At 35.0% G+C, this 17,105-nt stretch overlaps 1 protein-coding gene across 3 annotated transcripts in view; it reads left to right on the forward strand.

The window, feature by feature from the left end:
* Positions 1-17,105, forward strand: part of DIAPH3 (diaphanous related formin 3) — a 487,836-nt gene that overhangs the window by 328,881 nt on the left and 141,850 nt on the right. For 2 of the 3 annotated variants that reach the window (XM_036249888.1, XM_036249889.1), the window contains exon 25: positions 11,008-11,143. The exons of the other annotated variant lie outside the window; for it this stretch is intronic. In XM_036249888.1, coding sequence (XP_036105781.1) covers positions 11,008-11,143 — 136 coding nt within the window. The remainder of the gene's footprint in view (positions 1-11,007; positions 11,144-17,105) is intronic. 3 annotated transcript variants of the gene reach the window in all.

Genomic DNA, 17,105 nt, shown 5'->3' on the forward strand with positions numbered 1-17,105 from the left:
CAAGTAGATCACATATTTTTTTAATATTCTTAAAGACAGATATTAATTATTTAAAAAAAATTTCTTTTATGTTCCAGTATAGGACTATGTATGTGCAGGCATACATTTTTAAGGTTTATAAAACATATTTTCTATTCCTTCCTGAAAATACTGTCATCCGGAATTTTTAGAAAGCAGTCACTTAGTGTGGTTGAGTGTTGTCTTTCTTATCTCACGGTGAAGTCAGCTTCTAACAAAGCAGTTAGTGGGAATGGGTTGAACTCTTACGTGGTTATTTACTTTGAGAAAATTAGCTGTGTAATCATTATCTAACATCCATCGTCCTGGAAATCATGCGGATTTATATTTGGTGTCTAATCCCTGGCTGGTTTGGCTCAGCGGTTAGAGCATCAGCCTGTGGTCCAGAGAGACCCGGGTTTGGTTCCCACTAAGGGCACGTACCTCAGTTGCAGTTTGTCCCTGGCCCTGGTTGGGTTGTGCGGGTGGCAACCACTGGATGTGTCCCTTTCACATCGATGTTTCTCTCTCTCTCTCCCTCCCACTCTAGCTGAACAAAAAATGGAAAAAAATATCCTAGGGTGAGGATTAAAAAAAAATTTGGTGTCTAATATTATTATAGAGACTTGAGAGAAAAATTGAATACTGAGTCAAGAAGAAAAGATTTTTGCGTTTAGTAAAAAAGGAAAAAGTACTAAAGAGATTTTTGGCTTACATTACTTAAATATCCATTAATGTTGAAAGAAATAAATCTCTGAACAAGAAAACATTTATAAGCTTTTCAACATTATTTTTCATATAATAAAATCCTCACTAGTTATCTCAGTTACAAAAATGTACAGGATATTATCATATATTGAAAAACGTTGAGTCGTATAGATGGCAGTATTTAAATAGGCTGAGACCCAGCGATAGAGATGAAGTATGATAAAAAAAATCAGGATCTGTGCGAGTCTACTTGGGTTTTATTCTTTTATTTTAATATTTTATTAGTGTTATAAAATAAAAATGAATGTATTCTTCAAGTAAGCATATTTGGAATATAGACTATTAAGGTTTTTGTTTGTTTTTCGGAGAGGAAAATGCACACTAATTTTTTATATTTTAATCTTTTTTGGGGGAAAATAAAACAACCATTAATTGTATCATTAGGCAGTATTTTAAGTTAATTTATCTGGAATGTTTAATTTTAAGTGCAAGCAATACTTTGGGGGAAGAAAACAGTCTCTCTCTTCTCTTTAGAGGTGCATAGCTAGGCTTGAGGTCAAGAGTACATCTTGCCTTTCATATTTAATCACCTGTGTACTTTCCCTGACCAGCAATCCAGCTGTGTTGGCTGCATACTTTGACAACAGTACTTGCTGCTAATTCATTGTACAGTTGTATTCCAACATCTTGGAATGGAAAGCAGGTATATTCTTATAGGAACTATGAATTGGCACTTCCAGTGTAATAGATTCACATATGATTGATGCATGCTAGAAAGTGGCTTTTTCTTGATTTGTTGCTGGATAAATAGTCATGTGTTTGAGGCACTTGATTAATGATATGAGTAATAATGAAAAATATATAAATTAGTAATAATATAATAGTAATTAAAATAAAAATTGTTAAATTTATATAGGGCTTACTATGTGTTGGCAGTTCTATAAATCATTTACATGTATTAATTAATTTAATTCTTATAATATCCTCATAAAATGGGTACTATTTTGCCCTTTTTATGGAAGAGGAAACCGAGACACAAGTCACACAGCTGTTTCGTGCCAGGTGAAGATTCAAAGATAATGTACTTCAGCTTTCCTCCTCCTGACCACTGTACTTTCTTTCTAATGTGCAGTGATGAACTCATATAGATTTTTAAAAAATATCTGAAAATAGTGAAATATCATACTTACTGTATGTACATTCTTGATTGAATATTGAACAAATTTTTTTGGTGCTTGCCAGGACTGTCCTTATATGTCTTTCCAATGTTAAAGTGTTTACCTTTGGATCCTGAAACACACACATATAAGATACCCAGAAAAATATATGGTGTATGGAACTGCCATGTTATACAAAAGTGTTTAAGAATTAAAGATCTACATATTGGTCAGCTTTCTGCAAGAGCACCCTCAGAGGACTGCTTATCACAGTATGGTAATAGAGACTCTTAAAGGTCCATCCCACAACAGTACAACAAACTTTTTTTTCCAAGTATATTTTTATTGATTTTTTTTAGAAAGAAACATCGATCTGCAGCCTCCTGCACTCCCCCTACAGGGGATCGATCACGCAACCCAGGCATGGGCCCTGACCCAGGTTCAAATCAGGACCTCTCAGTCCATGAGATGACGTTCAGTCCACTGAGGCACACTGGCCAGGCACAACAAACTATTTTAAAATATAACTGTCGTATGAGAAAATTAAGGAAAATTTCCAAGGCACACCCAGTTAAGAGAAAAAGAACAAAGCAGAAACTTGCATGTCGAGCATGGCACACAAAGGAGAAAGCCAGGCTTGCCCTGGGATGCCAGAGTGAATACACTAAATAAGACAAGCCTAGGACAAAAGGAAAGTAAACTTGTCCAGTTAGAAATGATCTTGATTACGGAATCAAATCCAAAGCTCTGTGCAGAAGACCATTACTTAGGTCCTCAAGATTCTCACATATTAAGTTTAATCAAGTAAGAGCACTTAACCCCAATCAACAAACAGAGAGAAACAAGGGGTTGAATGGTGAAATGATCAGGACAAAAAAAACAAAACGAAGCAATAGATAGAAAACCCACAAGACTCTAGATATGAAATAATTTGTGAAATGTTTAACAGATGAAATTAAAAAGAGAAAGAAAAGGAGACCACCAAAGATGACCAAGCACTTTGACAGTCCACCAAATTGGACTTAAGGAAATGAAAGAACAGTGATTGAAATTAAACAATGATTATAATCAGTCGAAGAATAAAAATGGTGAATTGAACAATAGATCTAAAGAAATGCAGTCCAGAGAGACAATGAAATTAGCAGTGTAAAACACTTGTTGAGAAACGTAGAGGGCAGGATGGGAAAGCCCACCACTTGTGTAGTGAAAGTCTCAGAAGGATCAACTCAAAAGAATGAATGAAAGATACTATTAAAATGGATGACCGCAAATTTTCCAAATCAAGAATCTGGAAGTACAACCTATTCCAAGTCAGGTAAATAGAATAAAATTGACTTGAAAAGTATTGTAATGAAACTATGATCATTAATGTAAGTGATTTCTCATCAGCAAAAGTAGAAGCCAAAAGAAAGAGATCTTTAAGGGTTGAGGAAATAAACCAGTTCTTCCCATTTAGAGTACTCAGCAAAAGCACTTGATGGAATAAGGGCAAAATGAAACTATTTGCGAATAAACAGATCAGGATGTTTTCCACAAATGTACCTCTGTTAAAGGATCTTCTAATGCAAACTCTTTAACCGGCCAGCTAGTAAATACAGTTGGCCCTCGTTTATCATGGTTAATCAGTTCCAGACTCTACTGTGATAAATGAATTTCCACAAAGTAGGATTATTTATTTATAAACCGAATATTTTTACAGTTAGAGCATAGAAAAACCTGTCTATGATCTTCTAAATATGTTTTTTTTAACATTTTTAGAGCCCTCTAGACATGAAATAACACCCTTTAGTCACCATTACACTCGTGTTACCCAATATATTAGACAAAATAAGAGAAAATAAGACATAATAGATGTTACAAATATCATTATTGTACATTTAATTACACACACAGTTCTTACACACAACCACTAACCTATGAAAATAGTGCAGCTTGTTCGATGATGAAGCCATGAAGATGAAGAGATGTACTGCACAGCAAAGGAGAGCAAGGTCACTGCTCCTCTGAAGGCACGACCTCAGTAGGAGAGTCTTCAGGTTGTGCAGTATCTTCAGCAGGTGTGTTTCGTCTTTCTCCGCTGAAGGAGTACTAGGAGTAGGCAGTGGGTGTCTGGGTGCACAGCTGAAGAACCTCGGGATAGGAAGTTGCTGGCACTATCTTTTCATATGTGTGAGGAGGCTTTTGTAGGGTTCTATCGCTCCATCAAGTGCATTCCAGAACCGCAATGCAACATCATTTGTGTGTTCTCAGAAATCGCAAACACAGGAGCAAAGATGTTTCCAATGCGTTGTGATGTAGAAGCGTGTATGAGAGAAATGAATTTGCATGAGGCTGAGCCAGTCAGTGGCCAGGATAGGAAGAGTATAGGATAGGATATCCAATCAGTGAACAGTACACTCTGATTGACTTGGTTTCACCACACCAGATTTTTTGGAAAAAAGTTATTGCCCACACACAAGGAGTGGTCAAGCGGTTACAGTTGGCATTGAAGGATTTGCAGGGGTGCTCGAATACATAGACCTAAAGTTCATACATACAGTAATTTTAATTTTAATACAGAGGTGTATAATTGACTCAGACAGCCAGCGTGCGCTGTCTCATTTTCACCATCTCAACTTTTTAATGACTATATTTGAGAAAACTGCGATAGAGTGAAGCCACGAAAGTCAAAGTGAAGTGGCGAGGGACTACTGTATTTCAACTTTGTAGGCCCTACAGTCTGTTGCAACTACTCAGCTGTATTGTAGTAATGCAAAAGCAGCCATAGGCAGCATGTAAATGAGTGGGTGTGGTTATGTTCCAATAATACTCTATTTACCATAACAGGTCAGCCCACTGAGGACTATAGTTTGCTGAAAACTGCTCTGAAGAATGTATTTAAAGAAACAGTATTTCACCCCCAAGAGAAAGGTTTGAGAGACAAGAAGGCATACCCACCATGAAACTAAATGTAAAGAATAAAATATAAAGTAAAACAATGGGTAGCTTGTTTTGTAGAAAGAAGAGACAGCGTAATTATTGGACAACTTTGTTAAATAAATTGAAAGAGATATTGCTAGTTCAGATGTTTTATTTTTCAGTTTGTTAATTTATGTTTTCTTATTATACAAAGGGGAAGAAAGGCCTTGTTAATTTGTTAATTTATGTGATAAGATTACTAGAATGCCCATTAAGAGGATATCCAGTAAAAATTCCAAACTTTAGTGGGAGAAATGGAACAAGAAAGACTTAAAATGTCTAAAACCTGAACAGAATTTTAAAAATTCATTTATTTGAAAGACTTAAAAAAGACCCAAGTTAATGGAGAGCCATAAGACATTCATGAATAGAGAGACTCAATATTGTAAAGATATCAGTTCTCTGTAATCTACAGAATCAGAGTAATTCTGTTCAAAATCCTAATAGGCCTTTTCAAAAACCTCAGTAATTATGTTTTGAAATATAGAGGACAGATGCCCAAGAATAGTGAAGATTTCTCAAGAAGAAAGATAAAACAGAAGCTATGATAATTAAGACAGAGTGTTACTGGTACAAACATGGATATCTTGACCAAATTGAGTAAATCAGCTCTAAAAGTTCAACACATATTATGGCCCCTTGAAATTTAGAAGAGGTGGCTGTGCAGATCAGTGGGGAAGGGTCGGCTAGTAGTGAAATGGTAATGCGTCAGCTAGTAGTTTCCCATATGAAAAAAGTAAATTGTATCCCCATTTCATACCATTCAAAAGCATTAATTTCGGATAGAGTACAGCCTGAAATGAGAGCAGAACAGCATCTTTAAAACTTGAAGAAGAAGATATAAAAGAAGAGCTTTGTCTTTGAATTAGAGCTTTTGTCTTTAAAGAAGAACTTCTTTAAATAAGATATAAAATGTACCAGCAGAATGAAAAATATTTTTGACTTTGTAAATTTCAGAACTTCCATTTAGTGAAAGAACATAAAAAATGTACAATGACAGTTACAATCCAGGATGTACTGATAAAACACAAAACTAACAAAAGATTAGTATCTGGCATATTTAAAGAACTACAAATCATTACAAACATGATGAACAACCGAATGGAAAAATGAGTAAAAGATATGAAGGGCATTTCACAGAATAGGAAGTGTACGTTAAAAGCATGATTGGACAGCATTATATCTCTGCCAGATAGATAGGAGACTGAGGGTGACGTTTGGTGGCATGTGTGCTATGATCCCGCATTGATGGTAAAGGATCCATTGGCATAGCCACTTTGCAAAGACATTGACGTCATCTAGTAAGAAGGAAGACAAACCTCTCCTTTTGTTTTACTCCTGTCCTAGAGAGCAGTGGTTTTCAAACTTGGACCATAACCCACATTTAGAATGTGTCTCAAAATCATCAACCAACACTACCTACCTACCCTTACTGCATGTGTTACGTTCCAAAGTGCTCTATCCTCTTTCACTTGAAGAGTGACTGTCACCAGTTTCTAAACGGATTTAAGAACCAACTGATGGGATGAACCATTAAAAAACTCCACACTCATATACTCAGGTAGACATGTACAAAAAATGTTTGTAGCTGTATCGTTTATGATAGTCCAAAATTGGAAACAACCCAAATTGTACTGACAGAGAGTAAATAATAAAACATGATTTCATATTTAAAGCAATGACAGTGAGGTGCAGTTTATACATTAAAATATGGTTGAGTCTTAGCAACAATGTTGAGTGAGAAAAGCAAGTCATAGAACTTTATAAGGGTGACGCAGTTTTCAAAACACTCAATGATAATGTTTATGATAATCACAATGGAAGATTACATTCTCCCAGATATAAATTTTGTGCGCTTAAACACACACACACACACACACACACACACACATTTAAATTTGCTGGCTGTGGGTCATTTGAGATAAAATATGTAATGCTATAATGTATATTTTAACTAGAGTGGTGAATTCTTGTTATATTAGTTATGTTGAAAACATAAATTATAGGTGGGGAATAATTGTGAGCTTATGTCTTTTATTTCCAGAATACACACACACATTTGTTAACCTCTTTATAGATTTTTGTATACTATATATTTGTTAGCATGCCTATGTATTTTTAATATAGATATTATGGAATGTGCTATTATCATAAAAAGCATGTAAGCCTTAGGAACTCAGATAAATTATTGGTTATGTCTTTGAAGTGAACAGTCAAAACTGACTGAAGTTTGAAAACCCTCTGATCGTTGCTGTAGACCAGCTATTTTCAGCCTTTTTCATCTCATGGCACACATAAACTAATGACTAAAATTCTGCGGCACACCAAAAACATTTTTTGCCAATCTGACACAAAACAATTGATATGATTTTTATTCATTCACAACAGATGGCTATTGTGTTGACTGTTGTCATTTTTTTTATTTGACAATCTAAGGGAAAAAAGGTCAGTGCCCCTGACTAAATAGTCAGGTATTGCCTGTTTAAATCCTTGCAGCCCACCGGTTGACAGTTGCTGCTGCAGACGGGTAAGCCCGCAGAACTTTCCGACACGAGCACGTGGCAGGTGATGTCTGGGGCGCTGTGCAAGCAGGCAGAGAATTTCTTCTGGTGTCGCAGAGCTGAAAGTAGTTGGTAGCAGTGCAATTTATTTGCCAGCTGAATAAATAGAAAACCAGGTCAAGAATAAGATGATTTAAAAAATCAATGTCTTATACCTAATTATGTATGGCTCACCCTTAACTTTTTTCTTCTGGCTTTGAATTTAAAATGAAAGTAACTAAGAGGCAATTGTTTTTGGAATAATGTGGTTTTAAAACTATTCAGCATTTCTATTTTAGGCTATTTTTTCTTCTCAACATTTAGAATAAAAGAAAATCTCAAATTCCTGTTTGAACTGGAATATTAGTTTTAGACTAAATACCTGTTTCTATGCTGTTTGTTGGTATTTTTCCAGCTAAATTCTTCTCCTAATAGTTATAATGTCAGAATAAGATATGTTTTAAATGAGATAGGCTTTTAAATGAAAATCAATAGTGCATTTTCCATAAAACAAAATGGCTTTAAGAACTACTTCAGACCTTATTTCTAAATATAAACATTATTTTTATGGGTCCTGGGAAGTAATTTTGACTTTTTATTGCCCAGTGGAATACTAAAAAGTTGTGGCAATTATATCTGGTAATAGGTAGTATATTAAATGTTCTCATTGAAATGCATCCAGTCATTAAAGTGGAAAATTCACATCAGAGAATTTTATACTTTAATAAGTTTTATAAATAAGCTACATGATATATATATTTTTTATCTATTGCCATTTCCTTTTATTCATTTCCCTCAAGCAAGAAATACAATTTTGATTTCTGAATGTTTGTTTACCTTTTTTTCCACCACAGTCCACTCTTCCTACACCTCTCCCTTACACATACATACATGGGTGCACATGTGTGCACACATACAGATACACACTTGTCTTTGAGACCACACTGATGTTTTTTATGTTGACTTCTCCTATCTTCCTATCTTATGTTGCTTTTTATAGGAGCTGTTGTCTTATAGCTAGCATTTAACATATGCTATCATAACATAAAGCAATATGGTGGAAAATCATAGATCATAGCTAGCTTTCAAATCTTGCCTCTGCCTCTTACTCCTCTTATTGTAGTGAACAAATACTTAACTATTTTGTGCCAGAATGGAGAATATAGAATTCATTTTGCAGATTGGAGGGAGTACACATTATTGCAGCTGGTATTTTATTTTATTTTTTTTAAATATGTTTTTATTAATTTTGCAGGGAGAGGGGAAGGGAGAGAGAGAGAGAAACATTGATCACTGACTCCTGCACACCTCCTGCTGGGGATCAAGCCTGCAACCCAGGCATGTGCCCTGACCAGGAATCAAACCAGGACCTCTCAGTCTATGGGACGATGCTCTCAATACACTGAGCCACACTGGCTAGGCAGCAGCTGGTATTTTATAGCTGAGCAGAAATAATGTGTTAATATGTCATGACCTGTGAAGACTATAAGAATTTATTGTGTTAGCCTGCCAGTATTCCATGGATGTTGGCAGAAGACACAAGACTGTGGTGTCAGAGACAAAGAACAGTTTATTGCAGTAATAGCAATAGCCAGAGTAAACAATTTTGTAGATTCCTGAGCCCAGATTTCCACAGGGCAATGTTAAGAGGGCCAAGTTTAATACCTACATGCTTAGAGTTTGTGTCACTAGAGAACAATCCTGAACTTAGAGAACCCAATCTTTTCTGAGAGTTAATAAGACTGTCCTGCCTTCTCCCCAGTTTACCATGCTGGACAGCAAACATAAATCCATTTGCTTGAGAGGCAGACGGCTACCTCCATCTCCCAAGACTCTTCATTATACAAATATCTTTGGAAAGATAGTTTAAACATATGTGCTTGATTAGTACTTATATCTTAGCGTACTTTGTCTTATACTCTCTCCCTTAAATCTGCAATTGTTTTCCTTTCCATAAAAGAAAATCCAACTGGCCTAGAAGACCATGAATGCTGACTGATCAGGCTCAGCAGTTCTCCTGACGTCACCTCATACCACTACACTGGTCCCCTACCTCTCAAACCTACCACAGCCTTTAATTTGTTCTTTCCTCAGATCGTCACCTAGCCAGCTCCTTACCATTCAGAGTTCAGCATGAGTCAAATCAGCGGGTGAGGCCTTACTGACAGCCTCCTGTAAAGTAGCTCCCAGACATTTTCTCATATCTCTGTTTTTTTATAGTGCTGTATTTATCAGAGTTTTTATTGTTTATTGCTTGTCTTTGCCTTCTGCCCCATCCCATCACACAGAATGTAAACATGTTTTACAGCTGTACTTTATCTCGTCTTTAAATAATACCACTTACTGCTTAGTCTCTCAGTGTTTATTGGATGGATGGATGGATGGATGGATGGATGGATGGATGGATGGATGGTTGAATTAATATTCTCTCTGCTCTATGCTTTTTGTTTCTCTGTTTTTCCCTTGTACTTTTCCTTTCTTTGTTTTGGTTAATAATATTAAACTGTATTATTTGATTTCTAATGAAAAACTTGCACTTTTTCTAGGGTTAAAAAGGGGGAAATTAATGTCTTCCCCAAAATAAGATAAGCCACTTACTTGTTAAAGTTTAATTATATCTTTTTCTGTTTAATACTGTTAATGATAAGCTTGCAATTAGATAACCTGTTTGGTTTTATTGGTACGATGCCATGCTGTTTGTGGGCACTTAGAAAAAGTCCATGTTTACCTGCTAATTCCCACTAATGTCACAGGAGAGGCATTTCCTGATTTGTATAAAACTTAGAAAATAAGAAATTAACTAATCACATATCTGTTGAGATCTTTTTATGGTTTACATGGTGTTAATCATTTTGATGAACTGTCAAAGGGTTTGAGTTTAAAGTGCCAAATATTTCTTTAGTTGTTCTTATGGTACTTCTCTCTATGTGAGAAAAATTGTTAAACGATTGTGGTATAAAGGACCCATTACAGAATTTCAGTTCTTTTTATTATTTGTTTAACAATTTTATTTGTATTCAGTAGTTTACTTAGCAGAGGAGGTGTGGGAGACTCTAATACATTTACTAGATATTCTTTTGGAAGGATATATAGAAAAAAAGTTTTGTTTGTAAATTAAATGGTTTTTATTTTTAGTTTCTGTCTTCCTTCTCCTAGCTGATTCCTCTGAGATACAGGTGCTTTAAACATAACATTTGTGCCCCGGCCGGTTTGGCTGAGCAGTTAGAGCGTAGGCCTGTGGACTGGAGAGTCCGGGTTCGGTTCCTGCTAAGGGCACGTACCTTGGTTGCAGTTTGTCCCTGGCCCCGGTTGTGGTCATGTGGGTGGCAACAACTCAATGTGTCTCTTTCACATCGATGTTTCTCTGCCTCTTCCTCCCTATCTCTCTCTATCTGAAGATAGATGCAAAAATGTCCTCGGGTGAGGATAAAAAAACCCAAAAAACAAAACATAACAGTTGTATTTATAGATACATGACATTTAACAAGGATTCTTGTGATGAACTTTTAAAAGACTGTGTTACTAATATAATAAGTAATTATTTTAAAGATATTTAATTACAGTTCTACAGATTAATAATTTTCCATTTTCTTTGTGGAACCACTGTGGTTAAAATTGATCATTTTTTCAAAATTAATTTCTTATAGCAAGCAATAAAGGAAAATGTTAAAAAAAGAGAAGCAGAGGAAAAACAAAAACGTGCCAGAATAGCCCAAGAATTGGCAGAGAAAGAAAGACGTGAACGCCAGCAAAAGAAAAAGCGCTTGTTAGAAATGAAGACTGGTGAGTACTGTCATATTTGCTGTTTATACTCTGTACCATTAAGACGTATACTGGTTACTTTATTAGTAGTTTAATATACTTTGGTGAAAAAGGAAGATATGGTTACTTATTTGTATTGCTACATTGTAGATTAATTCATTTTTGTAGTGGTTTTCCCCCAACTAACTATTAGTGTTTTCATTCTAACTTTGGTTGTAGGTGATTTCGGTTTTATGGTATCCTGTAGTTCCAGATATTCACATTTCTTTGACTATTTCAACAATCGGTAATAATTTATGTCAGTTAATAAATAACTCTAGGAAACTGTAAAACTCTACAAGCCAAGTAATCCTGTTTCTTCAACAAAATACTGTATTAAGGGAGGAAAAAGTAATGGGGGAAACTTAATGATTAAAAGAGATTTAATATGGAACTGAAGTATAGGGTGAGGCAAAAGTAGGGTCACAGTTGTATGGGAAATAATAATAATTAATAAATGATGATACAAGAATAAACTGTTTCACTTACAACTGTAAACCAATTTTTGCCCCCCCTTGTATATTCCAATCCAAACACATGTAGGAAAACAGTCTGAAAAATATGAATTTTTATTCTCTTATAGACATGACAATGTTGTGAATATGTTTCTAAGTATCTTTTAGAGATTGAAATTTTATAGGTGAAATGGTACTGTTTAGGATTTCAGTCAAAACAGTCTAGTGTAACTGGAAAGTAGGTGGGTTTGTAGATGAAACAAGACTGGCTGTATTTAATTGGTTGTATGTAATAATTGGCTGTATGTAATAATGACTCAAGTTGGGTGATGGGTATTTGGAGGGAAGAGTATGTTTACTGCACTAGTTTCACTATCTTGGGATATTTTAAAATTTGACTTTGGGTGGTATTCACACAACGCAATATACAGATCATGTATCATAGAAATGTGCACTTGAAACCCATATCCTATTAACCAATGTCATCCCAATAAATTTAATTTTTTAAAAAAAACCTCTTGGAAAAAGTTAAGAAGAAAAAATAGCAAACTTACCGCTTTCCAGAGATACCATAAATTTAGAAGCAAAAGAATTAAGTAAATTATAGTTATATTTCACCCCCTGAAAATTCTGCCTCTTCTACCTCTAAGCCAGTAAGGACTGCAGAGCCTTTAATTAAAATCTCTCAACTTCACTGCTAAATTACCATAGCTTACAGTTCAGGGTTGCAGATTCACCTAAGGTTTCCCTGGGGGTACACAGAGATGCCTTCTTGCCTTCTCTCCTTTTATTTTTACAGACATATTTTATCTTTAATAAAGCAAGCTGAGTACCTTAACATATCACACACGTTTCTTCCAGAAGGGAAAAAAAATCAACTAAACACAGTTTCTTTAAGAGTACACTTGAAATTCAAAGTGTTCTGAGAAATATCTTAACGTGTAAACAAAAATGGGGATCAGAAAGGTTTAGAATTTGGTTCTGAAAGTCATTTTGAAATGACCTATTACTGTCCAGTTTACCAGACATTCTGGTATTTGAACATTCGCTCATTTAGTGTTGGTTAAAGAGTCATCTGGACGGCTCCCTGGCATTGGCTGTATTGTCTGTTGTGGGTTTTGCCTGAGGATCTAGCACACAGCCTCTCAGCAGTTGTGTTCCATCCGTCTAGAAAGTCAAAGCCTGATAGGAAGCAAGCTTTTTCATGAAACTTCAAATCCAATATAATCTTAATAATGACTTTATTAAATTTATGTTTCTCTTGATTAAAAGTTCCAATTTTATGAGTAAATAAGTTTTGTTTTTCCAATTTTAATATAATACTTTTGTATTATAGAAAACACCTAAAAAATAGTAGATATTTAGCCCTGGCCAGTTTTGCTCAGTGGTTAGAGCATCGGCCCATGGTCCAGAGAGACCCTGGTTCGGTTCCCGCTAAGGGCGCATGCCTCGGTTGCAGTTTGTCCCCGGCCCTGGTTGGGTTGTGCGGGTGGCAGCCACTCAATGTGTCCCTTTTGCGTCGATGTTTCTCTCTCTCTCTCTCTCTCCCCCCCCCTCTCGCTCTCTCCCCCCCTCTCTCCCTCCCATCCTCCCTCCCACTCTATTTGAACAAAAAATGGAAAAATGTCCTCAGGTGAGGATTAAAAAAAAAAGTAGATCTTCAAACCTTCACCCCATAATCCTCCTATCCAAAGAATTACTGCTAATATTTTGGAACATTTTTCTTTCAGTTTTAAAATGTTCTATTCTACCTCTTAATAACAGCTATGTAATCCTAGTGAATATGCAATTTCGTGTTGTTCTTAACTGTGATTCTTAATATCTGTGTCATCGCATCACTAGATATGTCATATGAAAGTGAACTTGCGTTAGCTAGTAATGTGGTCGTAGGACAAGTTATTTCCATCTATTCAATGTGATAAATGCATTTATGCACAATTAATTGACAAATATCATTATTAGGATGCACAATAGAAAAGGATAGATATCTTTAAGGCTTTTAATACCTGTTGCCAAATTGACTTCCAAAAGTATTATTCTAATTTCACCAACTTTTAATATTAGTTTATAAATGTGCCTTGGTTGAGTATTCTAATTTTTTAAGACTTTTGTTAATTTAATAGATTAAAAAGTTGTGTTATGGCTTAATTTGCATTTCTTTGATTACTGCTGAGGAGGTTGGACATTTTTCAGGTGTTTATAGTCTGTACTTTTTTTAGTTGTGTTGTCTTAGTCTTTTTTCCTATTGATTTACACAAATTAGCTCATTACATATTGATATTTACCTTTTAACTATGTTTTCTCAATTTGGCTTTTTATTTTTCTGTTATGACATATAAAAGTGTTTCATTTTTGTTATATGTTTTCTTATAATATTTGCTTTTGTGATTTTTTAAAATCATCTTTAAGTTTAGAAAGTCATTCCATCAATTTCATATACATTTCAATTTTTTTCTAGTTTTAGTTTTTTATAATACTATTTTGTTCCATTTATTATAACTCTTAGTCATTCATATATTTAACATAGATTTTAATATACTAGGACTTATTTCTGAATTTTACCAAAACTTCTAATATTTAACCATCAATTATGGTTAATAATTGGTTTGTGTTGGTTTTAGATAGGTACGTTTATGTTGAGGTTGTTACTTTTCTATTCTTAATTATTTAAATAGATTTGAATATTTTTTTATTTTTAAAATGCTTTAAAGGGAAGGTTTCTATTATGTTATTTGTTAATCAAAGGATAGTCTCGGTAACATTGATTTATATAAATTATATTCAATAAATACTTTAAAATAATGTCTTTAAAATAAACACTATATATTATGTGGGAATATTTTAATATATTTAATTAAAGTCACTTGATAAAGGAGGAGACAACATTTGATACAACAGGAAGCTGTGATGTATGTAGGAAGCGATCTTTGAAACATTTTCTCTCTTTTAAAAAATATTTGAATAGCTCTGGCCAGGTGGCTCAGTTGGAGTGTAGTCCCATATACTGAAAGGTGACAGGTTTAATTCCTGGTCAGGGCACATACCTACGTTGTGGGTTTGATCCCCAGTAGGGGGGTGTGCAGGAGGCAGCTGATCTGTTTCTCTGTCACATCGATGATGCTATCTCTCTCTCCCTTCCTCTTTCTAAAAAATCAATGAAAACATTAAAAAACAAAAAAAACACCCTATGAAAAATATAACAAAATTCTAAGGAGTGAATCAGACGAGACATATATAGGGACAACATCTATAAGATAATTACAAATTATAAAAAAGTTCTACAACATAAGACAGGATAATGAGATGGAGATGGGGACTAGCTGGGGTGGCGAGTGGTGACAATGAAATTTGGTCTTAGAAAACTAAGGAGAATATTAATGTGTACCAAACATACTAATTTAAAAATTGGTTATATAAAACTACTTAGAGATTGATTTTTTTTAAAACAGTCATTTTAGTAAGAACATGGTACAATTGACCCTTGAACAACCCCAGAATTACAGCCCAACCCCCATGCAGTCGAAAATGCACTTGTAATTTTTTTTTTTTTATGAATTTTTATTTTTTTGTTACAGATATTTTACCTTTTTGCCCCATTGGCACTCCCCCCACCCCACCCCCCCTCCACCCTGTCCCCGGCTTAGTTGTCCATGTCCATTGGTCATGCATACATGCATATAAGTTCTGTGGTTTATCTCTTCCCACCCCCCATCCCCCATCCCCTCTTCTGAGGGATGTCAGTCTGTGCCCTACTTCCATGTGTCTGGGTCTACTGTATTCCTCAGACTGTTATGTTCATTATATTCCGTATATAAGTGGGATCATGTGGTATTTGTCTTTTTCTGCTTGAACTCACAGAAAGAGAAACTGAAAAAACAATCCCATTTACCATCGCGCCAAAAAAATTACGATACCTAGGAATAAACTTAACCAAAGAAGTAAAGGACCTATTTGCAGAAAACTACAGGTCATTGAAAAAAGAAATAGAGGAAGAAATAAAAAAAGTGGAAGCACATACCCTGTTCATGGACTGCACTTGTAATTTTTGACTCCCCAAAAACTTAGTTGTCCCTCAGTATCTACAGGGCTCTGGTTCCAGGACCTCCACAGATAACAGTGTCCACGAATGCTCACCTTCCCTATGAAAAGTGGCGCAGATCAGTGCGTACAGGTGGCTCTGCGTCAGCGCACTCCCAACCACTAACTGCAAGCAGTCCAGGCATTTATTGAAAAAATAAATCCGCCTGTAAGTGGACCCACCCCAATCAAACCTACTGTTGTTCAAGAGTCAGCTGTACTGCTCTTATCTTCGTAGAAGTTGTCAGCCTAGCTTTTCGATCCTTAAAAAAATGTGGAAGGTGAATTGTTGAATTTACTCTTGTTTTGTCACTTTTCTGGACCAGGAACTTTTTGTTTCATCTAATTTTTGTATTTAGACATGCGTCCTTAAATGAGGAAGAGAAATATCTTCATATATATAATCCGGCCATATTGCCACAGGGTGCACCCTTCTCCATTTCTCATGGCTTCAGTATTTTTACCGTGCAGTGAGAACTGCATCTGTTCACAGATGTTTCAGTTTACCTGTCACCCCCTACGGGAGTGGAGGAAACTAAATCCCTGCTCTTTCCTGTCCGTCATCAAGCATGACTTGCCTTGGGCAAGAAGGCAGGCAACTGCTTTCAAGTCTACTATTTATTTTCACTGTTATTTCGGAATGCGACTTTTGTTAATAGAGTGAAAATAAAAGATAGATTAGTGGGCTAAATTTCCCTAAGAAGAAAAATGAAGCATTAAAAATCCTTTTAAGCAGAAAAACTAGGAAAGCACAGCATCTCATGCTATCATGTTATAGCATTAAAAGGGCATTTTTGTTTTCTCTAAAAATGATAAGCCTGAAGGTTTCTTAAGTATTCAGATATACAGTTTTGGCTACGTATGTTGAATCATTTGATATTACATTAAATAAACAAGCAAATTAACTACATTTTCTTGATGTCTTTATTTAATTGGTATGTGACTTTTGAATACATTTTCTGAGGTTGATGTTTAAATTTGAATTATTTTGATATTGAAGATACCCAAAGTTATTAAATATCTGATGTAGAAATTAGTAAGCATAGACACTAGTATTTATTTCTTTAAAGTGCATAGTTATCCTTATATGCAATCATTTCTAGTAAGACAAATAGTAATAGCGATTTTATGTGATCGAGTACAAGGTTTCTAAAACTGCATTTCTGTTTCTTAATCATGGAAACGAATAGGGCGTTTGATAATAGAATTCAAATATTATGCTTTAAGACTTCCTGAGTATGTAAGTTGATTCACATAATTTTTAAATAGCACATCAGAATGGCCTTGAATGGACCCAGTGTTGTATAATTATGTTTTGTGGGGGAAGTAAATAAGAGTTTATTTAATGGAGCAATAAAAACTATATGAGCAGCTTCTATATTTTAGTCTTTAGGTTGCAATTTGTTTATTAT

The sequence above is a fragment of the Molossus molossus genome, unplaced genomic scaffold (genome assembly GCF_014108415.1).
Source record: "Molossus molossus isolate mMolMol1 unplaced genomic scaffold, mMolMol1.p scaffold_m16_p_9, whole genome shotgun sequence".
NCBI classification, from domain to species: Eukaryota; Metazoa; Chordata; class Mammalia; order Chiroptera; family Molossidae; genus Molossus; species Molossus molossus.